General features: G+C 48.3%; 11 protein-coding genes across 11 annotated transcripts; 3 read left to right on the top strand and 8 right to left on the bottom strand.

Moving 5' to 3' along the window:
* Position 1: 1 nt before the first annotated feature.
* F5147DRAFT_425851 (uncharacterized protein) lies at positions 2-1901 on the bottom strand. Its single transcript, XM_041429772.1, has 2 exons — positions 1772-1901; positions 2-1718 (listed from the first exon to the last, which is right to left on the bottom strand). The coding sequence occupies exon 2, from the start codon at positions 1713-1715 to the stop codon at positions 378-380; it is 1338 nt and encodes a 445-aa protein (XP_041287117.1). The 5' UTR covers positions 1716-1718; positions 1772-1901; the 3' UTR covers positions 2-377.
* A 788-nt stretch (positions 1902-2689) lies between these two features.
* Positions 2690-3993, top strand: F5147DRAFT_721681 (uncharacterized protein). Its single transcript, XM_041438880.1, has 6 exons — positions 2690-2919; positions 2975-3213; positions 3243-3289; positions 3361-3377; positions 3430-3573; positions 3627-3993. Exons 1-6 carry the CDS (start codon positions 2809-2811, stop codon positions 3837-3839), a joined length of 771 nt encoding a protein of 256 aa, XP_041287116.1. The 5' UTR covers positions 2690-2808; the 3' UTR covers positions 3840-3993.
* F5147DRAFT_764080 (uncharacterized protein) lies at positions 3994-5882 on the bottom strand. The gene is made up of 3 exons (XM_041440682.1): positions 5499-5882; positions 5428-5448; positions 3994-5367 (listed from the first exon to the last, which is right to left on the bottom strand). Exons 1-3 carry the CDS (start codon positions 5571-5573, stop codon positions 4117-4119), a joined length of 1347 nt encoding a protein of 448 aa, XP_041287115.1. The 5' UTR covers positions 5574-5882; the 3' UTR covers positions 3994-4116.
* Positions 5883-6571: 689 nt separating this feature from the next.
* Positions 6572-8761, bottom strand: F5147DRAFT_821517 (cytochrome P450; the record flags this gene model as incomplete). The annotated part of the gene is made up of 13 exons (XM_041443704.1): positions 8546-8761; positions 8400-8496; positions 8230-8348; positions 8024-8149; positions 7722-7971; positions 7549-7671; positions 7395-7497; positions 7253-7339; positions 7167-7201; positions 7070-7116; positions 6901-7023; positions 6830-6848; positions 6572-6766 (listed from the first exon to the last, which is right to left on the bottom strand). The coding sequence occupies exons 1-13, from the start codon at positions 8722-8724 to the stop codon at positions 6572-6574; spliced, it is 1503 nt and encodes a 500-aa protein (XP_041287114.1). The 5' UTR covers positions 8725-8761.
* A 667-nt stretch (positions 8762-9428) lies between these two features.
* F5147DRAFT_721669 (major facilitator superfamily domain-containing protein) lies at positions 9429-11634 on the top strand. Its single transcript, XM_041438879.1, has 14 exons — positions 9429-9715; positions 9772-9798; positions 9848-9876; positions 9936-9984; positions 10035-10112; positions 10172-10256; positions 10307-10659; positions 10710-10806; positions 10854-11046; positions 11099-11156; positions 11210-11241; positions 11292-11309; positions 11367-11434; positions 11482-11634. The coding sequence occupies exons 1-14, from the start codon at positions 9582-9584 to the stop codon at positions 11557-11559; spliced, it is 1299 nt and encodes a 432-aa protein (XP_041287113.1). The 5' UTR covers positions 9429-9581; the 3' UTR covers positions 11560-11634.
* On the bottom strand, positions 11635-14664 carry F5147DRAFT_721657 (P-loop containing nucleoside triphosphate hydrolase protein). The gene is made up of 9 exons (XM_041438878.1): positions 14513-14664; positions 14416-14462; positions 14295-14361; positions 13995-14239; positions 13816-13944; positions 13375-13766; positions 13079-13327; positions 11929-13026; positions 11635-11879 (listed from the first exon to the last, which is right to left on the bottom strand). The coding sequence occupies exons 1-9, from the start codon at positions 14587-14589 to the stop codon at positions 11742-11744; spliced, it is 2442 nt and encodes an 813-aa protein (XP_041287112.1). The 5' UTR covers positions 14590-14664; the 3' UTR covers positions 11635-11741.
* Positions 14665-15062: 398 nt separating this feature from the next.
* On the bottom strand, positions 15063-16643 carry F5147DRAFT_779471 (uncharacterized protein; the record flags this gene model as incomplete). Its single annotated transcript, XM_041442296.1, has 2 exons — positions 15063-16388; positions 16443-16643. The coding sequence occupies 2 exons, from the start codon at positions 16641-16643 to the stop codon at positions 15063-15065; spliced, it is 1527 nt and encodes a 508-aa protein (XP_041287111.1).
* Positions 16644-17245: 602 nt separating this feature from the next.
* Positions 17246-18129, bottom strand: F5147DRAFT_779470 (uncharacterized protein; the record flags this gene model as incomplete). The annotated part of the gene is made up of 4 exons (XM_041442295.1): positions 17246-17271; positions 17326-17560; positions 17619-17801; positions 17860-18129. 4 exons carry the CDS (start codon positions 18127-18129, stop codon positions 17246-17248), a joined length of 714 nt encoding a protein of 237 aa, XP_041287110.1.
* A 268-nt stretch (positions 18130-18397) lies between these two features.
* Positions 18398-19680, bottom strand: F5147DRAFT_840559 (rab geranylgeranyltransferase; the record flags this gene model as incomplete). Its single annotated transcript, XM_041444304.1, has 7 exons — positions 18398-18522; positions 18576-18750; positions 18805-18938; positions 18987-19202; positions 19253-19369; positions 19419-19572; positions 19624-19680. 7 exons carry the CDS (start codon positions 19678-19680, stop codon positions 18398-18400), a joined length of 978 nt encoding a protein of 325 aa, XP_041287109.1.
* Positions 19681-19861: 181 nt separating this feature from the next.
* F5147DRAFT_821504 (uncharacterized protein) lies at positions 19862-21473 on the top strand (the record flags this gene model as incomplete). The annotated part of the gene is made up of 9 exons (XM_041443703.1): positions 19862-19916; positions 19974-20008; positions 20064-20162; positions 20192-20435; positions 20526-20533; positions 20592-20696; positions 20749-20889; positions 20946-20997; positions 21072-21473. The coding sequence occupies 9 exons, from the start codon at positions 19862-19864 to the stop codon at positions 21308-21310; spliced, it is 978 nt and encodes a 325-aa protein (XP_041287108.1). The 3' UTR covers positions 21311-21473.
* Positions 21474-21617: 144 nt separating this feature from the next.
* On the bottom strand, positions 21618-23301 carry F5147DRAFT_642740 (uncharacterized protein; the record flags this gene model as incomplete). Its single annotated transcript, XM_041433103.1, has 4 exons — positions 21618-22331; positions 22394-22601; positions 22656-23119; positions 23176-23301. The coding sequence occupies 4 exons, from the start codon at positions 23299-23301 to the stop codon at positions 21618-21620; spliced, it is 1512 nt and encodes a 503-aa protein (XP_041287107.1).
* Between the last annotated feature and the right edge of the window lie 106 nt (positions 23302-23407).

The following is a 23407-nucleotide window of genomic DNA, read 5'->3' as shown; positions in this document are numbered from 1 at the left end:
GAAAGTTGAAGCTAAGTTTAAATTGCTCTGATTTGCTCATATCGCTGCTTCTTTGAGGGACATGCCGCCTCGGTCCTTTCCACTGACACTGATCAGAAGGCTCCACCTCAGCCCCCTGGAAAACTTCGAGCGTCAACGTTAAAAGTCAGCGCACGCTCTACGTGTGACATTCTTAAATTTACCAGCATAACAGAGGCATCATTTTCGTGTCAGGTTCGTTTAACCTCAGCACCGAGCATTGGGACACAAACTCTTGTCCAACGTCAAGCTCCAAGGCTAGGTTCCATATGTGTATGTAAAAAGGTGACAAACGTAACATCATTGCTCCATGGACTGCGTCACTTGCAAGCTATCACAGGTCTAGTGATGTTTCACTCCTACTCACAGTCTCTAGAGTACTCATTCGATTCCGAACCTACTGCTTCTTGTCTCCTCAAGTTGACAAGCAGAGGGTGCAACATGGAAACCTCCTCCCATCTCTCCCGATACAACATCCGAGTGTTGAACGTTCCATACATGTCAAACCCGATCTCAAACCCGACCTCGTAGCCCGTTATCTCAGCGTTCGGTGCAACATCCGACAAGAACGCTGCGACGGACAATGGGTCCGTAACCTTGGAATCAGCCACTCGTAGGACTTCCAGACCGTTTCTGCGGATCCCTCCTCCAGGTCGTCGATGGTCGATATCCGGTGCCCAGGCGTTCATAGCAAGACCGACTATCAATAGCACTGGGCAACGCCGCAACAACTCTGCAAAACCTTGCAGAGTAATTTTGCTTGGTTGCCGCCAGCCATTCTCAGTCCCCAGTTCAAGTGCACGCAGTTTCAGCCACGTGCCAGCCAGCTGCGCAAGCTCATTGTCATCGAGGGAAAACGTGCAAGTTGTGTCGAGATGTAGTCCCTCCATATAGCGCAGGGAGAAGAGCGTCTTCAGGATATCAAACGTGATGATGTAGCCAACAGGGAATTTCGGTGGGGATACCTGCAGATCTTTCATCCGTAAATGCCTAAGATTTGGACAGTGACATGAGATTAGACGGAAACACTGATGCAGCTCAACATCTGTTAAGCCCGTTTCTGTCGAATGAATACGGAGGGAGCGTAGCGATGGTAGCTCTGCGATTTCAAGAATAGGGATGCAGTGCAAGGTATGAGTCGCGGTGATGTCGAGCCCCTCAAGGGTGGCAAACACTGGTTGGCCGGCCAGTTTCATGAGGGCACTGTAGTCGTTCTTCTCGTCGACTTGAATGGTGAGATGCGTAAGCTTAGAAGATGTTGCGAGATGATAGAGCGTTGCATCATTGACTAGACCGCAGACAAGATTCTGTAAGTTGCGCCAACTCTGGAACACGTTAGGACGTATGTGCCTCATACTATATTTCTCGGGGAAACACGCGACGTGGAGAGAGTTGCTGGAGATGATGTGGGGGACAACACGCGGAAGAAGCTCTGGATCCAAATCGTGCAAAATAAGCCATTCCAATCTGGCGTTGACTAGAGAGCACAGGAGTGGTAAAGCATCTGCAGAACTATTTGACCACCAAAGCCGTCTGAGATGAGTAAACATTGGGGGTGCGAAGGGTGAAGTAGCTAGTGCATGTAGGATGGTCTTGTCGATGACTACCTCTTCTTGGTCATTGACCCTGAGCGAATGAACTCTTTTGGCGTAGTACTGCATTCGCTGCCAGTCTGAAAGGCGTAGCTCTTTGAACATAGTCTACATATGTGATTTCAGCATACTGTCGCGAACTATCGTGGATCAGCACTCACAATCTTATTTCCGATGGTAACGATTTCAGGGATGCAGAAAAGCAATGGGCGAAGACTTTCCAGCGACTTATACAGCACGTCGAGAGCAGGCTCATGGAAGAGGCGACAAGTTCTACAGAGAGCCGCGAGGGATCCTTGATGCCCAGTCGCAAGAACTCGTTTGCAAATAACATCGTAACAGCTCTGCGATCTGAAGACATTTGTGCATTTGGCCGTCTACGTCGTCCAAAGGCTACTGCTAAAAACTATCGTCAGTGACCTTTCATAAATGAGAAAGTAGGACTGTACTATTACCGATACTATGAGGATTTGATCAGACAAGAGGTCGGAGGAAAAGCACAGGACGCGAGCTTTTAACTTGATTCTGCGTGCAGCTTTGTACAGCGTTATCGATTGCAGCATCGTTATCGCGCATCGCACGATATCTGAGTCTGTCCAATGAATGTTTTCGAGAAGCTCGCAGATCCATTGCAGCCCTTATATGCAGAACCTTCATGACAGTGTGGAACTTGGATGGGAAAATGCTAGAACAATTGCCACAAGAATTCTGTGATCCATGATAACGAAATGCTCACCAATTCGACCGAACTTCGATGAACTGGAGCAATTGGAAATTGGCATTCGAATGTAGGAATATCGATGGGCGCAATACCATGTCAGGCTTGTCAGCTGGTCCAAAAAATGGTGGGCCGCAGAGTTTCAATATCGCTGGAAGTTCGGATACACTAGTCATGCCAACTTGAACTTGGCTTCGAGCCTCGACGAGCCTCGGATGGCCGAGGGATGTACTTCAAGTTGGGACTGACCTCGGAAAACCACTGTGAAAAAGACATGGCACTAGTTGACAACAAGACTGTCGACCAGCAGAGATTTATATGATTCAGAAAATGTAATAATTGAAAAAGTGAGTGTCACAGGACCAGACTGCCACCGTGAGTCACTGCTAATTCGTGCATTGAGTGATTTTCCCGAAAAGGAAATCTGTCTGTATTTCTTCTTGCACGGCGGCACTCCGAGGCACTCAGCTACTTCAAGTTATGTTCTCTCCAAAAGGACTTGGGGCATTGACACATGCACGCGTTCTGCTGCGCTCTAGGCAGCCATGTTCTTTGCCACAGACAGCATCGTTGAGTGGCTCATCGATCAAGGTGATTGAAACAGCGTGGTTGTCCTCGTGCGAGTTTCAAACTCTGCTTGCTGTAGTCCCTTCAAGATGCTTTCAGGGACCCGTCGTCGCCATTTCATATTGCTCCAGGACAGGCAGGTCCTGAATCTCCAGATTCTCCTCCCTCACCCCCAGACCCTACGGCATCTCAGTCCAGCAATCCCACTGCAGTTAGCTCGTCGGCAGAGAACGGGAGAGCTAAACTGCTTTCTATGGGTTATGATGCAGGGTCATTATGGGAGCAGAGTATTGTATGGGGGCACCATGATTCATTTCGGTAAGCACCTCATAGGCGTCAAAGGATAGGCTCATTGTCTTTCTTATCATAGACACGTTCAACAATGCACACTACCGTAAGGATTCCGATTTTCTTTGAACAGGGACTATAAGAGTCGCTCACGAATATGCCATTGTCAATATACAGTGCGATTTATTGAATCGGTCAGCAAATTCAAGTTGCTGTCAACGTCCGTGTGCACTCAAACTTGGCTAGGGTCGCATGATATGGCTAATGGCCCTCGGCAAAGTTCTTGGAGGTGAAGAACGTGTCAAGGCAATGCTCGCGGGTCAAGGCGTCTCACTCATACTCAAATCAGCAAACGTCAATTATAGAAGACCGGTGACATTTCCTGACACAGTGAGATTTCCTCGAAATTTGTTTAGAGATGTCTTTTTTATGACTATGGGTAGCTTTTGATTGGCCATAAGCCGATCATCTCTTCGAGCCGCACGCAATTCACTCTCAACGCTGCGCTTTATTCATATGAACAGCAAGCGATCGTTGCGGACTCGGATAGCGTGCTTGTTTGGTACGACTACGACAGCCTGAGGAAATGCGACCCAGGGGATGACACGTGGCGCATTATGAAGGCTGTCTCGCATGATGGTCAAGTGAAGGGCTGATTTCCGTATGCTTCGACTGAGCTGGAACTTAGTATATGCATAGTAGATTGATTTATCCTGAATACTTGGCGCTGGAGCCGCAGTGACTGGCCCGTCTCCGGCAGACTGACTCGGAGACTGGTGTGACCTTAACTAGCTTCGGAGACCCAAACACCTCAACATCACGAATGCCACATACAATATCCATGTCCGACATTACTCTAACAACTACTGGTAGCTAGGCCTGCATAACAACTCTACAACACTAGGTCATGCGTCTCGCGCCAATGTCACAACGTTATCTCAAGCGGCGATATCCAAAGTAACCACTACGCCTGTGGTCCACTACTACGTCAAGGAAAGGAACGAGAACAATATATTCCGCCCGCTGCTCATCTGTCGTCGTAACTCCAGTACCGAAAATTAGGCTCTCCAGAAGGCAACTTGACCGTGCCAAAAATGTCTTCAACTCTTCATGTGGCCACGGTCGTATATAGCGAGCCTCAAGTATGCGTAGATTGGGGAGTGTGAGTGCGTTGAACAAGTCAGGGAACAAATTTCCCATGCGCATCGGGGATGCATTACTGATGCGGAAGAATTGAAGGTTCGCGTGCATGAATGGCTCAAACGTCAATGGAATTTCGTCGTAAAAGCCTAGGCCAATCTCTAGCGAGGAGAGGTTAGGACCTAGCTGGAGCAACTGGAGGATTAGATTGGGTTGACAAATGGCGATCTCGACATGTGTCAAGTGGGCCCATACGGGATTACAAGAAGTGATGCGGTCAAAGTCGAATGCGGACGGCCCGGCTACCCTGAGCCTGCGCAAGGTGGACGGTAGTCGCGAGATGGATTGTGCGAAACTTGGGGTGCACCATAATGGATCGGATGTGGTTATAGTAAGCTCCTGCAGTACCAGGAGGTCATTTAACAAAAGATCGGCATCGAATGGGTTGAGGAATATTATGATATGGAGAGACGAGATTTTGCTCATGTGAGGCTCAAGAAGGCTTCGTAGGTGGGTCGTGTAATTTTTGAAGCACTTGAGTGCTAATGAGAGCGGAAGATCTCGCGATCGCTCGAACCATGTGTTATAGCAGGAGGCTGCCCGCTGCCAATCTTTATGACTGTTGTCCACAATCAGTGCTCCGCACCATAAACTGGACATCCCTATAGCAACCTCCCTCCACCTTCGGCATATTCTTGTCAGCAGCACGGGGGCCAACGTTGGCGAGGGCAACAAGTGTTCGGTTTCCGGGAGACATTGAACAAAAATAAGGGATAATATCTCAGATGGCAAGCGCCAGAGAGCCGATAAAAGTCCCCTATGCAAGTTCATGGACTGGATGATTTCGTCCTTCTTTTTGAGGAGCTGCTGGTGAAGATTCTTCATTCTATCCATGACGCTTTCCAGCCCTGAGATTTCTTGCACAACTGCATCCAATTGCTGCTGGCGTTCGGTGATGATAGCGCTGATGCTCTTGTCACCACGCCCGATGGCAGAGTGGTCGATATTGGGAAATAGGGAGTACGGGGTTTCTAGATCTGGAATCTGCAGTAGTCATCGTCAATACGGCATAACAACTTGGAGGCATCGTTGAAATCAACATACGATCACTCGTGAATGTGCCAACTGAAGCGACGGTTATCTCCATATACCTTAGGCTATGACTGGGCACTCACAATGTTCTGCAGTGTACCAATGACATCGCAGATCGATGAGGCATTGACTGTTGTCCTCTCAATATTGAGATGCATGTTGCTAATTCGTGACGACAAGGCGGAACCGAAGAAGGTAAAGAGCGCTGGCCAGACCTTAATCTTCTATCTAGATCATTGGCCTGGCCAGGCGCACTCACTCCTGAGTCCTCGTGGCGAAGACACAAGATCTAAAACGACTTCAAGACGCTCCACGCAACGCATTAATTCACCAGGTAATTGCAGCTATCTTCATATATACAGACAGACTAGAATTTGGAAAATTCACTTGGCCGCTGAACGCGGTCAAGCTAGAGGATGTCTGGTCTAGGTCTAGTCTAGGTACGTGAGCCTGCGAACCATTTAGCTCCAACAAGTGCTTACTAAGCGAGCGAACGCACGCGTTTTGTTAAACGGCATCTTGCATTTTCACTTCTTCGCTGAGCTTTGCTTCCCAGATTTCTCACCCACCCACCACTTCCCCCTAGGTGTCTTAGCAGCGTTTTTGGGTTGTGATGACGTGTTTCCCAAATACCTTTGTTTCACACTCGAGGGTTTCCGGCTGGTCGATTCTTCTCGTGCCTGGCTTCTCGCGCCCTTTCGTTCTCGTCTTTCGCTTGCTCTAGACAAATTTCCCCTCTTCAGCGCACACTTTCTCGCGCGCATTCAAATTTCGTCTATTGCTCTCTCGTCGACCCGGCGGATATCTGTGTCTGCATTGCCCGGAAAAAGCCGAACCAGACAACAGCCGAAACCCCCACCCCCATCTAGCGAAATTCGTGACTAGACCTAGACTTTCCATTCCAGGATGTCCTCATCATTGTGTACAGCATAACTGAGCTGCAAGAAAGGTTTTACAAGACTACTTATACTACTGGATCTTTTACATATTTTCTGCAAGTATAAAACGTGAAATAACTACATATGTACTTCGAGGTGAAAGCGGTGGCCTCTGTTGTTGTCCATTACCAGCCTGGCTCTGCTACCACAGGGCCGCACGGCAGACTGGCTGTGAGTCTAGTGAAATTAGAACACCCGGACCACAGATACATGATTCCTCAAATGTCCTCAACATCCCTCTCCATCATACGCCTAAGCTCAGCTTCCGGAATTCTCGTCTGAAAATCAATCGTACATGGCTGCTCATTCGCGAAGTTGCCATGCATGAAAGCCATATCATCCAACGGCTTTGTGCGATTTTCGACGTGAGCCGGAAGGCCCAAAGGACGAGAACCGCGTTTATGAACGCCGAGCTATGCCGCATATTTATTGGAACACACATATGGATGAACTGTGTGACCTTACCTGTTTGCAACATGTTGTCCGGGACACACTCTAGAAGTAAAGAGGATGAGAACATGACCAACCGCACAAAGAAGGTACCTACCGCCGACCAAAGCCGAATCCAAAGAACTTGAGGTCATCTCTCATGCGCCCTTCGGCATCAAGCCAACGATCAGGCTTGAATGCGTTAGGGTCCGGGAAGACATCTGGATCGCGAGAGATGGCCCTGGAATGGCTATTAGATCAATCATACTCAGAAGGAATGCCCTGACCAGTGATTGCCAGATACTGTTGTCCCGGCTGGAATACGATAATTTTCCTGTTTATACTGTCAGATCCGACTTCCACAGAACGACGAAGGGTGCTCACAAAAGCAACCACTTGTGTCGTGCGGTGTGGTAGACCTTCATGCAGGTTAGCTATAGGCATCAGCTAGAAGGAAGGGATGTGATTACCCATAGGTATCAACGGCCTCCATCGCAGCGCCTCCGAAACGAAGGCACGAAGGCGAGGAAGTGATTTCTTGTCGGTAAATGCGGGTACTAGGGTGAGTCAGCTCATGAATAGATGCTCCAATAACACGCACGATCAACTTACCTCTGTTGATCCCGATAACCGCATCCAGCTCTTCATGAACTTTACGTTGTTCCTCTGGGAAACAGGCAGCTGCCATCAGGATTGTGCATATCGCGAGAGTAGTCTACAAAACCTGAGTCTTGCTAAATTCAAAAGCGGTGATGCATAAGCTCACCGTGTCGTATCCAGCTGCAAAGACAGTACCAGCAAGGCAAGCCATCTCCAGCTCGGGCATTTCGTTAGAACTTCTCTTTTCCCAGAGATATCTTCCGAGCGAAGGACCAGCTTCGTCACCTCCCTGTTATCGAGCATTCTAGCATATCATTGGATTGGATTATAAATACTTACTATCTCCTGTTTCAGACGATCGAACAGCTCGATGAAGAGCTCCTGCGAGTCTCGACAGCCGTCACGTAGGTCTCGCGCATACCAAGGAAGATATTTCAGCCACGGAATCGAATCCACAAGGTACGCGCCAGGATGCAATACAGTACGGAATTTATCAGCAAACTTAGCGACCCTTTTCACTTCGGGATCTGTCGCAGATGTAGGTGTGGTCTTCCCATATGCAACTTTCATGCTTGTTGCTGCTGCGTAACTTCAGTCCGTTGGTCAGCAATGCCACGCTACATATATGACCTGGAACCTACGTTCGCGCATGATCCTGGAAATTGTGTGGATCATTAAGGATACTGATGACAGTGTTCTTTGCGTATGAGATCTGGAGCGGTTGATATGCCTCAGCTACTTTTGGCTGTAGATGCGTGTGTATCGCTCTAAAGTAAAGAGCAGAGAGAGCCATTAGATTGATATTTCCGCATTATAGCAAAAGACGAGCCTGCGCAGCCGACGGAACCTCTCGCCAGCGCGAATGAAGGGGATTAACATCCCCCCGCAAAGCAACTCTCCTGCAGCAATGAAACGAGGTCGGTCGACCAGCGATGCCCCATGTTTTTCCATAATTTCTACTGCAGCCTATATTGTGTACGTGTTAGTACTCAGAACCCGGTGCCCAGTGGGATATACTTTATATCGACCAATAACAACGTGCTTCTCGATTCCTTCGCGTAGGGTGATGAGAGGACCATATTCTTCAATCCATGATTCTACTGTCATAAATCCGCTAAATAACATTGTGAAATTATGAAGACTGCAGTGAGATCGACACTCACTTGCGAGGGGGTATGAGATGGCCTCGAAGTCTCCACGTGAGAGGGGACGGAGGACAGGAGAGGTTACTCTCTGTGCTAGCAAGGTAGGCACGATAAATCAAGGCTGTTACACCCAAACAAGTTGCGGCAACGAAAACTTGAGCGTGACTGGAGAACTGTAAGTCTGTCAGCTGTAGCATGGTCGGACAGTGAAGTTTGATGAGGCTTGAAGTGCACTTGTAGCGACTTTTAACATGGTAGCTGCATGAATATGATTGCGATATGTTTACCGGTCATCTCGCAATAACGGAGCTTGCGGGTAACGATCATGGCAAGTCAAGCTACCAAAACGAAATGACTATTTTTTCCTGTGGAAAGAATGCAGAGAAATTTCGGAAAAACTTAGAAACCCCAGATAGGGTTATCAATGTCCCATCCTAACAAATTTACAGATGATGAGTTGTATTTCGGTAGACGGGATAAGGAGGCCCTCAGCAATGTGACACGATGATGTCCGTGATATTGACTTGGCCCGCGGCCATTTCAGCAAATCAGCTCCGTGTCCAATGTAAGTTTAAGAAATACTGGAATCATACACACCTTCATTAGGTGCAGCAGCATCAGTAGAATGCAGATAACGTGTGCTGCCACAGTCGGAATCCGATGGTTGCGGCTAGCAGCCCAGTCACTGTTGTGATTGGACAGTACCAATCACCTTTGAGGACTTAGGCCTATAGGTCCAAAAGGGCCCTCAATATGCCTTCACTTGAACGCATCAAGATACTGTGACGTATATGTATGCATGTACATATACTAGTACCTGCAGATGCAACATTTATAAAAGAATAAGTTTCAAAGTTATGTAAGCTTTTGCGAGCTGAAGTGATTGTCGTTGGTCACGCGCCTATTACGACATAACCGGAGCCGGTGGTAAGACTCACTTCGCCATATTCGAGCAATTGAGTTGCTCGACAACTTCGAGTTAAACCGGGCAGCGGACACGTCGATACGCGGTGATCAACGTTTATCCACTGTGTTTTGTCATCTCGAGTGCCAAATGGGTCACATAGACTTACCCGTCATCACAACCGGGGGTCAGGATCATTCTAAACAGCCCCTCAGCCCAGAGGAGTGCACACCTGACTATTTCCCAGAAGGTGGGTTCAGAGCTTGGGCTACTGCATTTGGAGGGTAAGATGGCTACTCATTACCGCAGCAACGCTTATGACAATCTCCCTTTCCCATAGCTTTCTTGTGCAATTTTGCACGTACGGGTCAGTTTTCAAGCCAATCTCACGAGGCAGTTCTATCGAACGTTTTCAGATACACTATTTCGTTTGGTGTTTATCAAGGTAAGATATAATGTTCTCAAAAGGAGCTAGCTTTCCAAGGGCATAATTCTGATTTAAAGATTTCTATGGTCGGACTTATTTAACGAACCAGTCTCCCTCAACAATTGCGTGCGTCGTACTCCTCCCGCACCCATGTTTATCCTTTGATTTGCTTCTAGCTGGATCGGCAGTGTGAACGCCTTTCTTTTCGAAATATGTGGCTTGATAAGTGGACAGCTTTATGATCGAGGATATGTGTAAGTCAAATTTGCAAGGTAGTCTTCACACGGTAGTCATAAGTATGAAATATCGGAAGTCGTCAATTGGTTATAGGCGCATCTCTCCTTCAAGTAATCTCGCTTTTCATGCTTTCACTTGCCAAACCTGATCAGTACTACCAAGCAAGTACATATTGCTCGTCTTACGGATCAGTCACTAACTATAGTGACAGGTATTCCTCTCGCAGGGCATCGGGTCAGGTTGTGCTGCCGGTTTGCTTTATATCCCCAGCATGGCTGTTGTCTCGCAGTATTTTCGCAAACGACGCGAAATGGTGATGACCTTCGTTGCTTCAGGAGCTTGCCTAGGCGCTGTGGTGCATCCGATCATGTTAAACAATACCTTGAATGGTCGCTTGGGATTTGCAAATGGAGTTAGGGCTAGCGCTGCCCTCATCAGCGGTTTGCTGTTCATAGCATGTCTCCTCATCAAGCCGAGGTTCCCCCCATCTAAGGCATCAATAACATTCCTTGCAACCGCAAAGAAATGTGCTCATGACCCCCCATATATATATGGAACTGCGGGGTACGTTCGCGCAGATTAATTAAGGGGTAGACTCATCTTATTTTGATTAGATTAACCATTTTTGCTGTTGGATTTTATTACCCCCTATTCTACCTCCAGCTCGACTCGGCTACGCATGGTCTCAGCAAAACATTCTCTTTTTATTCAGTTGAGTTCAATAATCCACATTTTTGAAGATGTATTGATCCTGTCAGCTTGTAATCATGAACACATCGAGTTTCGTGGGACAGCTAACAAGTGGCTTGCTAGTTGAATGCTTTGGTGTCCCGAGAGTCTTGACGGTTTCAACGTCTGCCGGTACTGTCTTACTTTTTTCTTTGATCGGATTACGCACCCTAGCCAGTGTGGTGGTTATTGGTATTCTTTATGGGTACAGCGCTGGAATCTGTAAGTCGGCATACCCTGGCTAATCATACCCGCTCACCGCTTTTCTCTATAGTTCAAGCGTTATGGGCACCGATTCTGGCTGTCTTATCGCCAGACCCATCTGACCTAGGGTACGCCTGTTCCTGAAAGCACGTTTGCAACGAAATGTAAGACTGGTTCACAGAGCCCGCATGGGCATTTCCTATGCCTTTATGGGTAAATACTAGAGTGCTTTCAGCTTAATCCTGTGCTAATATAAACTTTAGCTCTCGGAGGGTTGATAGGTGCATAGACATACCATGAATGATACTCATTTTTCTGATTCAAGATGTACAATTCAGGCCCGCCGATATCAGGAGCATTATTAACAGGTGATTACATCTGGTGGCGCGGCGCAGTTTTTAATGGGGTGAGATGTACCATATCTTGCCGATGAATACCGCTCAGCCAATACAGATCATGGCTGCAATTGGGTGTTCATGTTTCATCGCAATGCAGATAGTACTCAGGCATCGGGATAACGTTTCTCGTTAACTTATAACGAGGCCGAATAAGTCAAGAAACATCTCGCAATATTTTATGTCATGTTTTCTCATCGGCAAATCAGCGATTCCGCGCTCAGAAGTCCAAAGTTTTAATATTACTCCTCTCATAATATACAAAGTGGTTGGATGGGCAGTCTATGATTTATTGACAACAGACAAGTGAAACATTCCCTACGCGTACAAGTCATCATCCTGCGAGTCATCTGCGAAACCAGCGTTGCCAGCGGGCGCTGATGGGGCGCTGCCTGTAGAGGGATCGCCCTCTGGGAATCGGAAGTTGTTACCAAATCCACGTGATTGTTGCAGGTTCTGGAGAGATAGATTAGCCGATTGATGTATAGCGAGTGAGAGATCATACCTGGGAGAACATCTCGTACCGCCTGATGTCTTGGTCTGACACCGACCGACGAGCATACTTCATCGCCTCCTCGAAGTGCTCTTTTGTGATCTCAGGAACAGGGTCTTCCTCATCTTCCTCCATCTTGGCGTCCTCGGATTCCTCCTTCTCCTTCTGCTCACGCTGTCTCCTGATGTCAGACTCAATGCTTTCGCGAATGGCCAGCTTTGCGGCGCGCTGACAGATCTCAGTGAGATCAGCACCAGAGAAGCCATGAGTCTGCTTCGCCAAAAATGCAAGGTCCACGTCTTGGCCAATGGGAGATTTCTTCAGGGCTGCCTTTAGAATAGCAAAGCGAGAGACTTCATCAGGTAAGGGAATGTAAATGAGCTGGTCAAGACGTCCGGGACGGAGTAGGGCAGAGTCGATTTGATCAGGACGGTTGGTGGCACCGATAATGAAAACGTTTTTCTTAGCGTTCATACCGTCCATTTCCGTCAATATCTGGTTAAGAACACGGTCCCCTGCACCTCCCCCGTCGCCCGATGAGCCGCCACGTGCCTTGGCGATGGAATCAAGTTCATCGAAGAACATGACACAAGGTGCAGCAGCACGGGCTTTGTCGAACACATCACGAACATTGGCTTCCGATTCACCAAACCACATCGTGAGCAGTTCAGGCCCCTTGATGCTGATGAAGTTGGCTTGACATTCGTTCGCGATGGCTTTCGCAAGAAGTGTCTTACCCGTCCCCGGAGGGCCGTAGAACAAGACACCCTTCGACGGTGACATACCGTATTTGAGGAACTTCTCAGGATGCTCGACAGGGTACTGCACTGTCTCCTGGAGCTCGAGTTTGACTTTTTCGAGACCACCAATGTCGTCCCAGGTAACTGTGGGCACTTCGACAGCAGTCTCGCGAAGTGCGGATGGGTTGGAGGTACCGAGGGCAAAGCGGAAGTTATCCATAGTGACACCAAGGGAATCCAGCACTTCGGCGTCAATCGTGTCCTCGTCAAGATCAATGAGATCCATCTTTTCACGAATCTGCTGCATAGCAGCTTCCGAGCAAAGAGCAGCTACGTCGGAACCAACGTAGCCATGTGTGTCGGCGGCAATCTGAATAGAAGTATCAGGAATTGCACAGCATACTAGTTCACAGTTGCTTTACCTGCTCGAGATCGACGTCATCGCCCAACTTCATGTTCTTAGTGTGGATACGAAGAATCTCCAGACGACCAGTAGGGTCTGGAATACCGATGTCGACTTCACGGTCGAAACGGCCAAAGCGACGAAGGGCAGGGTCAATGGAATTTGGCCGGTTGGTAGCAGCCATGACAACAACATTAGACCGAGCCTTCAAACCGTCCATAAGAGTGAGCAGTTGCGATACAACGCGACGCTCGACTTCACCGTTCGTCTATGATATCGTCAGAGACGACAATATAAATACTCATCCTCACGTACTTTTTCACGCTTAGGAGCGATGGAGTCAATCTCATCAATGAAGATGATAGCAGGCGAGTTTTTCTCGGCCTCCTCGAAAGCTTTCCGTAGGTTGCTTTCACTCTCACCGGCCATCTTACTCATAATCTCCGGGCCATTGATCAAGAAGAAGAATGCGCCAGTCTCGTTGGCTACCGCACGAGCCATCAACGTCTTTCCAGTACCAGGGGGACCGAACATCAGAATACCACGAGGTGGTTTAATACCAATGGACTTGAAGAGCTGTGGGTGACGTAATGGCAACTCGACGAGTTCACGAATCTGGGCCATCTGCTTCCGACAACCACCGATATCATCATAGCCAACATCTGCGAGGTTTGCTTCCTCGTCTTCGCGCTTAACAGGGTCACCCTCTGTGGAATGTTCAGCACACATATTGACAAGACACACAATCAAACAAACCAGTATGGATGACAGTGTCCTGGGCCACTATACAAAATTCGGCGGGATCAGTCTCGATGACTTTAAACTCCACTGTCCGCATGCCGCCACGAACAAGGAATGTGTCACCCTTACGGACCGGACGGTATGCTAGGCGGGATAAGTTCATTGGTCACATTTATCGACCAACGTATACATACCTTCGAGGAAGTAGGGTTTGAGGTAGACATCGAAGATGTTACCACTGAGACCTTCGATGGAGTCGTCGAATGGCAAGACGTGTATCCGCTTGCCGTATTTTATGTCTAAACATTGATGGACGTTGACAAGATCGCCAAGTTTCACGCGCAAGTTATTCCGGGCAACCTTGTTCACCTGGATGCGACCTTCTTCAACATCATCGGAGCTCAAGCAGATGAGAACGGTGTCACGACGTTTCTTTCCCCTGTATGTCACGTTAGTTAGAATGACTTGCTGTGGAAAGAGTTCACGATGCATACCTCACGATGATAGTGTCACCCCGGAAAAGTTGGAGAAGCTCCATGGTCGCAGGATTCAAAGTTGCAACTGTCCATGGAAGATCAGACAAATATCCATCATTATTTATTCATACATATATACCGGAGTTATCATCTGAAGTAGCCTCGTCGACAATAAGACGATTTGGCCTGTAGATCTCAGATGAGTATGTCATGGGAGATGTCTATTGTAAACATACGATTTCTTTGGCCGCAGAATTGCAGTAGAAGTGTCATTTGGACCTGGTTGTGGTGCAGCACCGCTGGGGTCAGCCATTATGATAGTCTAGTAAGGAGAGAGTTAACAATGTTAAAGGACAAGGACAGCTTTTGTAGTGGCGAGGAAGCGACGCGCGTCCTGTCTGAGATAGATGGCCACGTGTGATTGCACTACCTAATCGATTTTCCCGTCCCTTCGATAACCTTCCAAAACCAAAAATTAAACTTTTATATATCTGACGACCATTTTAAAAATATTCATGCTTTGTTGAAGTCTGCAAATACTTTCGATACATGTGTGATAGTACATACATAAACGTATAAAAATTGTAAGCTTGGGGTAAAAACGTACAACACAGCAATTGTGTCGAAGAAAGTTCCGCGTTACATATGATAAAGAAAGATGAGATAATACAATCCTGCGCAGATGCCCAAAGCCGCACTCTGGGATGAATAGAAGAACCCAAGAAGTGCAGCATCTTATGCCGCCTGGACCATGGAATGCCAGCAGCAACGTGGTCCACAAGGAGATTATTTACGCACTACTTCACTCTTGAGTAAGTGCATGCAGGCTTCCCTTTCTTGCCTCCGCACCTCTGCAAATACAGGGACCAACTCTGCTACATCGTCCCACCGTTTTCGATACTCTTGAACGCTCCCAGCAGTGCACATCACTTCTCCTGTCCAAGATGACGTTTCTCGGAGGTTGGGCACGATAGCAGACAGAAACGCCGCAACTTCAGCTGGTTTTGTAATCGGCGAATTGGAAAAATTGATGGAGGTAATGAGCTTATTGCTGCTGTTGCTTATCGGAGGCGTGGGAGGCGCCTTGGTGTCGATAATTGCATTCACGGAAAGGACGAGCTGATGTAGTTCGGGGCAATGTTCCAGGAGTATAACAAGCCCTGTGAGATCTACTTGTGGGACACGATACGTTCCTGCGTTCTGATGCAGGATGAGAACCCGCAACCGCGGCCACGAAACAGCGAGTTGTCGCAAACTGTCGTTATCCAGTTCTGGGAGGATAGCTCCGCTCAGGTTGAGTTCTAGTATCAACAGATTCTTGAAGCTAAAAAGCGGCTTCAATGAAAAGGGATTTGTGGTGGAGTCGTCGTCTTGATAAGGAGAGGCGGTTTGCAGGGAAATGCAATTCAGTGACTCGTGCGAGAGCTGCAAGGGAAGCAGTTTCAGAAGCACCTTGCGTCCAGCGGGATCATACCCCGCATCCATCCGATGGTGGAAACAGCGTATGTTCCAGTTGGCCGCTTTGAGCATAGAGAGGCACGGACCGATAGATTTAGTATTGATTGTCAGATAGCGAAGTTTGCTAAATGAAAACCTTGGAAAAGTGAGCGTGGATGGGGTATCGTTTCCAAGCCAAATGGTCAAGCGGCTCAACAATGGAAATTGCGCCAAGTGATGGAGAGCTCTGACAGAGACCTCACCGCACGCGAGAGATCTCAAAGCAGAGAGTTTGTATATCGCATCTTCTGTCACACTTGCACTGATAGCAACTTTATGACTTTGGATGACTAGCTTCCTAAGCGAGGTGCATCCAAGATCGGAGAATGCAGCAAGAGCATATTCAGATACGATTAGCTGCGCTGCCGCGAGGTTGTGACAGAAGAGCGAACGCATGAAGGCGATCATGTCATCAAGTCCAGCAGAGCGGGTGCTGAGACAGTGCCAGGTGAATGTACGAAGGTTGGGTAAAAGAAACGAGGGATCGGGAGGCGACAAAAGGGCGCGATAGAGCTTGGCATCGCTCGCGAACCATCTAAGCCGTAGGCTATGAACCCGGCGAGAATAGCTTGCAAACACTTCCCAATCATTGGGGTGCAGGGGTCCTCGGATCACCTAGACAACGGTAGCTAGTTAGAAGAGTTCTCAAATCTTCATTTGAACATTCACCAATTCACCGGACCTGGTTGACCACAAATCGTGGGGTAAACGCTCAATTAATGGCTGGAGCCCTGGAAGATCCGAGTAAATGGCGTTCAGGGCGGGCTCGTAAAACAATCGACATGTCCTGGCAAGAACCGTCAACGACATATAGTCAGCATTTTTGAAGATTTCTTGCAAAATTTCTTCGAGATGCAGACACCGGTGCATAAGTGGGTTCAGCGCTCACTAGCATGCCAGTGAGGAACCGACTCAACCAAGAGCGATCTGACTAGTAGTCTATCTATCCGTCGATAGACACGATGTGACAGTTAGAACAGCCTTCGAGCGCTACCACCTTGCCTATATATATCATACCCGCATTTTGCCCGCAATTCAGGCAAATACTATACTGATTCTACTTTCAACCTCCGGTCACTTCTTCCAGTAAGTTCCTCGACATAAGTAACCTCAATCCGAACGCAAATCACGAAGTCCTTAATTTCCACAGTAAAATATATTCGACTCCGTTGAAAGAAGTAGAGCATTGCAGTGGCTGCAGCGGCGATTCCATGTACGTGGCGTGATTGGTGGTGGAGGGTTGTTGCAAAGTAAGATCCACCACGGTGCAGGACGTTCTACGGCAGGTCGCTCGTTGACTGCGAAGGGCGTTGGAGAAGAAGATGGAGGAAGCGATGTCAGTGGAGACAAAGACTCTACCAGCAGGTTAAGAAATCGGAGAGAATACACAATGTCAACACACCATTGAACTGATGATGGAGAGCGGCATGCAGGCGATGACGCTCGCGTCTGAGATGATTTCGAAATCATGATTACCAATTTAGCGAGCTAGAGTAAGCTACGACGACTGAATCAATGACGCCGTGATTTCAGTCCATGTTGGTAGACGGACCAGCCTCTTCCATAGCCCCCTCTGCAGGGATTACCTGACGCTTCTTGCCTTTCTTCTGATGCGTGGATTCCGATTCCGCGTCAGAGTCAGTGTGAGACGTCCGCTTTTTCTTGCCCTTGCCACTCCAGTTGAAGCTCTTCAGTGGAGTGGGCGCGGCGGCATCTCGATGACGGCGGTTTTCGACATCATTGGTGGACGGACCCAGAGTGATGACATGCACGCACACGACGTATCGCTTATGATCAAGCTCCGTTATGTGATGACATGCTTTTCAGTTGCAGGAACAGGAGTACGATCGAGGCGAGGATGAGCAGGAGGATAGAACGCATGCGAGCCAGCTGCTGAGCCATAATACCGTACTGCATGACATCAATGTCAAATGACCGACTCTCAGCAAGTTCAGAAGTGCCTCGCGAGACTTTGCCAGCGATGAGGACTGAGGAAAGGGCACAGGCACTATCCAAAGGCTGGATTCGCTTGGGAAATTAGAGGAGTCAGTTAATATATAAGTGAAATAAATGGGAGATGACAGACATCAACACAGTACAGCTCGAGTGCAGGTTCATCACCTGCAGTAGTGGTAATCAGGCGAGCATTGATGAAGTAAACACCGTCCTCGGTAGGCGCGGTGCTACCTCCAAAAGTGAAGACGGACGCAGGAAGATCCATCGCATTGCTAGTGTCCTCTCCGTCTGTAGCGAGAGGGACAAACCCGTCCATTTTCCAGAAGCGCTTCCTACCGAGTGAGCACGGAGAGGCATTTTGAATGCCCACGATGCCGTGAAAGGTGCAGCTGGACGCCATGGTAAGGTTTAGGATTAGGAACTCCGCCCATAATGTGATGCAGAGTATGGAGCGAGAAAGGGGTCGAAGGATGCATCGATGGACGTTCGAACGATCGATGAAGCCAGTAATTCAGTAGACATTGAGATTGTACATGCAATACGTATGCACCACTTCACGGCGGATAACGCTCAGATAAATCAAGCTAAAGTGGAGCGCGCACATAGCGTCGAGGAAATCACTCCGTTTTTACAATAGATGGGCTGATATGTAACCTCAATAACGCAGATCACGAAGTCCTTCTCTGCAAAGCCTTCCACCCCTTCCTGAGACCCAAATTTTCAATGATGCTCGCAGGCATGCAGTACACCGGGTCAAGGTCCACTAGTGCCGGGTATCCTAGTAATGACAGACCTGTCGAGAAGATGGTTCTGAGGTTAGTTCTGAGATTGGAACACCTTACGCACCGGCCAAGCCAAATATCGTATGGAAGACATCAGGCATATCGCCCGGGCGGTCGGCAATACCTCCTGACTCGGTGTCTTGCGCAGAGAGAATGAAGGCTTCCAGCTTACTCGAGTCTATCCATGCGAGCTTGTTAAGGATAGCAAGGGCGGATAACACCCAGAAGCTGTAGCAAACCTATAAACAGAGAATTAGGAACACTGCAGGGCAGTCATGTGTACAGAAACTCACATCTTCCAGCTTTTCAGGGCGCCCGTTAAGTCCTCCATTCGGTAATTGTCGTTCCGATAACCACCAACACAAGGTTGGCTGATCGACCTCATCCAATCTGTCCAGGATAGCGAGTGCCGCAACGCAAACAAATACTATGACGCTTCAACGTTTCGAAATTATGTGTGTTGGGAGAGGCTCACCTTGTGAAGCATGACTTTCGGCACCCGCAACGTGGCCAAATCCACCATCAAAATTCCTGCAACGCCTGATATATGCGACCGTTTTCTCAACGTCCAATTCATCAAGCTTGCCAAGAAGCGAGAGAGCGTTGACCGCACAATACGAAAACCGTGTATCAGTTTCCCCGAAGGCGTCGCCCGCAAAAACTCCAGAAGGTTGCTGCAAAGATAAAATGACTGAGTCGTATCAGTGATGTAAACCATTCGACAATAGATAAAGAACGTACATTTCACAACGCGGTCAACATCGACTCTATTGAGCGCATCCTGCATTAACAAAATTTGTATTGCGCTGAGAGTAGAAAGCAGGTGCGCGTCATGATCAGGATGAGCGCTAAAAGCGCCTGCGGAATGTGAGCTCGAGATGGCATGGATCTCTTGATAGGAACAAACCTGCCTCCTCATCCCAGCAGCTCATAACAAAATCTATCATCTCATCGCGATCCAACGCGTCCCCATGTCCCATGATCAAAAGAGCAGTCAAGCCCCAGTACACTGCGTTCATCCTTAGGTGAGCCGAGAGATGATAGGACAGCTCATGTTTGCTCTGCTTGAAACCTTAGAGATCAGTTCACTGATTAAGAGTCAAAAAACTAACATCTCCAAGAGCTGCGATATATGCAACATGTTGGGGAACGAGCAGAGAACTGGACATTACGATATAGTTCGAAAGGAAGTGGGACTGAGCAGCAGAAGTCCAGGGAGCTTACCTAAGCGAGCAGTGCCACTGGTGTGGAACCTCGGAAGGGAAGCAGAGCCTGTGGTGGCGGGGAGCGTCTGGAAGGCTGGAACGGCCGCACGAAATCGACTGGGGACTGTCATAGATAGATTTTGAAATGTCAGGGCGCGTCGTGCGCGTCAAAATTGCAAGCAAGACGCGGTGTGGGAAGTGTTTGCTGCACTGTATTAAGTGCCCATTTGGTCACGCTCACACACACCCTCCGTCAGATCCTCCTTCCTCAGTCACTACCTCTCCATCATCAGTGAGCCACTTCGCCAATCTTCAACACAATCTCACATTGTGCTCGCGATTTTTAGTCCCCTCATCTGGTACCGCCCAATGCTGCCTCATTCTATTACAATGTCAACAATCCCTCGTTCTCCTCGTCGTCTTCTTCCCTCCTGCTCTCGTCCGTTGTCCGTACTCGTCTGAGCCATGTCAGCAGTTGCTGACGTGGACTGGGCGTTTGCGCATGACGTTCGTAGTGTTGGGGACAGCGTGGTGGAGCTCTTACGTCCCATCATCTGCAATAGCTTGGTGGTCGAGACTCGAACCTGGTTCGGACCCGAACCGAACCTCTCGAACGCGTTTGGTGACGACTAACAATCGCGGTTTGCAGCCTGCTATAGATCACATTCTGGAGAACGAAGGGAAGCCTATTCCAGATCCGAACGCTGCTGCTCCTACGAGTGCATCGGGCAGCGCAGGGTAGCCCATGGACGTCGATGTCGATGCCCTGCGGCGCTTGATAGGAACTAAAGCTGGTGCCACTTAAGTAGATGCCAAGGTACGTTTATTTCAATTGCGGCTCTGAAGCCTCTATCTTCAATAAACTCACTTATTAGAGTATCAAATGCTCAGAATGCGGCAAGGTGTTTAAGAACATAGCGTTGGCTAATTACCACGCCGAGAAGAGTGGACATGATCAGTTTGAGGAGTCTACGGAAGAGGTTTGTACTCTGTGGCGTGTGTGCCGTATTTCTAACCTCAGATGTCCCTCAGATAAAGCCACTTACGGAGGAAGAGAAGCGGCAGAAGTTGGCTGACCTCAGAGAAAAAATAGCTGCAAAGCGCAGCGTAAAGTCTCAACAAGAAGCCGAGGAAGCACGTGCGAATGAAGCTATTCGCCGCAAGTCTGGCAAGGTGAGTTTAGTCGCGTACTCGGTGGTGTTTGTGTTTCAGAAGTTCAGTCAAACCAGGACATCAGCAAACTGAAAGATGAGCTGAAGGCCGAAGAGCTCGTGAAAGAAGGTGGGTAGAAACATAGGTGGTTGTCATGCGCATGGATTCTATCCATATTAATCCGATCTAACCGCGTGCGGTAGAGAAGCTTGAGGATGCCAGAGCCAAGACCGCGGTAAAGGCCCAGATCGAGGTTGATAAGAAAGCCCGTGCAGAAAAGGCTGCAAGGGAGAAAGCTTTACGTGACGGCCAATGCGTTGACGACTCCAGCAGTAAGAGCGCCTTCGTCCAGCGGCACAAGTGGAAAGGACTTCAAAGACACTCGTCTCCAAATCCGTATGGCAAGTGGAGGAACGCCTTACACGACCACCTTGCCGAGTGATGCAAGTATGTCTCATCGCTTCCCTGCATACACGAACGTCTTGTGAACTGATGACACGGCACATATTGGTTTCCAGGTCCTTACTGCGCCCTAACGCGATATATCGGCTGTGACTTGGAATAATTGGGATCCTTTTGGAATGGAAACCTAGCAGGAACGAAGCACGCAGTTGTACACCACCACAATAAGTTTTCTTTCGTATATTATGGGCATAAAATGGTGAAATATGCTAGATGTGAGTTTGATGCGCGTGTAGAGAAGAATGTCCATGTCAAGAGGCAATAATCAAAACAAAAAACAAATGAAGTTAAAGATATTCGAAGAGTGTTATCGTACCGTCCACATCACTGACCACAATTCTCCCAGACTCCTCATCAATCGCTACCCCGTTCCAATAGTTGCTGGCTCGCACGCGAAATGCCTTGGAACGATGTGAGTTATGCTGACTAGTCGAGGATCCTCCTGTAGTCGTCAGTATCCGTACTGAAAGTCGCTGATGTTGGAAGTCGCTAGACTCCATCCTGTCCGCCAAGTCTGGGAAATGGTTGTCAAGTAAGAGCATAGTACCATATCGTCCGAGAGCAACGTCCGACTTCTGATCTGACAAATTCGCATAGCATATCGTCCGCACTGGAGAGCATATCGTGTGCACTAGAGTGGGCTGCATCAAGTATGGAAGGTTGTATAGAGAAGTCTCCCGTCCTGGGACATACGCGGGATTTGGGTCAAGCACGAAATGATGTAATGTGTGCCCCGACCAGGAAAAGGTGGATCCAATTCGAACGACAATGTTGATTGGCGATGGACGGCGCAAGCGCGCAGCATGCCAGCTAACTTGTTCTGACATATCGACGTTGTCTATGACCTGATGGTGGAAGTTGTACTGTGCGAGTGGATACGAGATTGGCACTCCCGGCGTTGCAATGTCGGTGGGTCGGGGAATGGTCGAGTAGAGCTTGACAGTTTGGATGAAGAATATTATCAGGTAATCGTCACAGAGATGCATTGCTCGGCATCGGTACTCCTAAATCATAGAATTCAGCTATGTGCGGGATTACACGGGAAAAGCAAACTAACCTGTACATATGGTGAGGGGCTCACCAATTGGATTTTCTCATAAGGTTGATCGCTGATGTCCCATATGCTCACTTTTCCGTGCCATTTTTGATTCTTGGTGATGAGCGTGTTCCCGCTGAGTAGGTTAATCTCTCTACGTCCATTGATGGCACTCAGCAGAACGAATGCTGACTCGGGGTCTTTCTCTTCGAAGTCGATGGTGAGTATTTCCGTTCTGTGATAAACAATCAGCAAGAACGTCAAAGCAGGTGTTACTATTTACACTCACACTTCTGGCTCGGACTGGATCGCCATTATGGCTGGAGAAGAGGGATCGTTATTGATAATAACACGGTTGTTCAATGCCCGATTCGTGTACGTCAGTTTTGCTATGCACACGGGTTGTAGGACAGTAAGGTCCCAGCACTGGACGATACGTTTTTCGAATTCCTCACTCGTGACAGATATTAACCAACGATTTCCTCTGCCAGGGAGAAACTTCATAAAGAAAACGTATGGATCTTTCACGGCCGCCCCAAAATGAACTTCTCTCTTCAGATTCGGATTAGGGTTAGTCCAGTTGATGTGAAGAGCAAGTGCGCGACATGTGAACCGCTCGAGCTCTGAGGCTGACAGAGACTCAGGGGATTTCCCATCGAAATAAGGTATAGGGATGTTTTGCTGGACAAGAGACCGCAGAAAAAAAGCCCAGAGACTGTGCATACGGGTGATGGCATCAAAACTTTTACTAGTCTAGAAAATAAAAATCAGATTAAAAAACCCCTTGAAATGAAAACAGGGGCGCAAACCTGCCGTAGTGCCAGGACGCTTTGGATAGGAAGGAGCTGAAATATATCGAAAAGTATGTCGAGAGGAATAGTATCAAGGGATGGCGAGCGATTCCTGAAATGTGAGCCAATAGTAAGTTCATTCATAGTGGACATACGCAAGTTGGGTCTGCTTACTGTATCGGAACGAGAAAGGAGGCCTCTGTCGGAAATTCTTAATTTAGATTTCAACGCCTTGCTGATGCTTTTCAGA

Source organism: Suillus discolor (assembly GCF_016758755.1).
Source record: "Suillus discolor strain FC423 chromosome Unknown F5147scaffold_86, whole genome shotgun sequence".
Taxonomy (NCBI): domain Eukaryota; kingdom Fungi; phylum Basidiomycota; class Agaricomycetes; order Boletales; family Suillaceae; genus Suillus; species Suillus discolor.
Note: the sequence above shows the minus strand (reverse complement) of the source record. Positions and strands in the feature narration are given on the sequence as shown.

What these genes read in the sequence shown, in the direction of transcription:
- F5147DRAFT_721681 (XM_041438880.1), top strand. Translation starts at nt 2,809, where the DNA reads ATGTTCTCTCCAAAAGGACTTGGGGCATTGACACATGCACGCGTTCTG. An exon ending in GGGCACCATGATTCATTTCG is followed by an intron (nt 3,214 to 3,242) that starts GTAAGCACCTCA and finishes GTCAAAGGATAG; the next exon opens with GCTCATTGTCTTTCTTATCA. An exon ending in CGGTGACATTTCCTGACACA is followed by an intron (nt 3,574 to 3,626) that starts GTGAGATTTCCT and finishes GACTATGGGTAG; the next exon opens with CTTTTGATTGGCCATAAGCC.
- F5147DRAFT_764080 (XM_041440682.1), bottom strand. Translation starts at nt 5,573, where the DNA reads ATGCATCTCAATATTGAGAGGACAACAGTCAATGCCTCATCGATCTGC. An exon ending in TTGGTACACTGCAGAACATT is followed by an intron (nt 5,449 to 5,498) that starts GTGAGTGCCCAG and finishes CCGTCGCTTCAG; the next exon opens with TTGGCACATTCACGAGTGAT. An exon ending in TGGCACATTCACGAGTGATC is followed by an intron (nt 5,368 to 5,427) that starts GTATGTTGATTT and finishes TGACTACTGCAG; the next exon opens with ATTCCAGATCTAGAAACCCC.
- F5147DRAFT_721669 (XM_041438879.1), top strand. Translation starts at nt 9,582, where the DNA reads ATGGGTCACATAGACTTACCCGTCATCACAACCGGGGGTCAGGATCAT. An exon ending in TGGGCTACTGCATTTGGAGG is followed by an intron (nt 9,716 to 9,771) that starts GTAAGATGGCTA and finishes CCTTTCCCATAG; the next exon opens with CTTTCTTGTGCAATTTTGCA. An exon ending in TATATATATGGAACTGCGGG is followed by an intron (nt 10,660 to 10,709) that starts GTACGTTCGCGC and finishes TATTTTGATTAG; the next exon opens with ATTAACCATTTTTGCTGTTG.
- F5147DRAFT_425851 (XM_041429772.1), bottom strand. Translation starts at nt 1,715, where the DNA reads ATGTTCAAAGAGCTACGCCTTTCAGACTGGCAGCGAATGCAGTACTAC.
- F5147DRAFT_721657 (XM_041438878.1), bottom strand. Translation starts at nt 14,589, where the DNA reads ATGGCTGACCCCAGCGGTGCTGCACCACAACCAGGTCCAAATGACACT. An exon ending in TCGCTCCTAAGCGTGAAAAA is followed by an intron (nt 13,328 to 13,374) that starts GTACGTGAGGAT and finishes ACGATATCATAG; the next exon opens with ACGAACGGTGAAGTCGAGCG. An exon ending in GGTACGAGATGTTCTCCCAG is followed by an intron (nt 11,880 to 11,928) that starts GTATGATCTCTC and finishes CTATCTCTCCAG; the next exon opens with AACCTGCAACAATCACGTGG.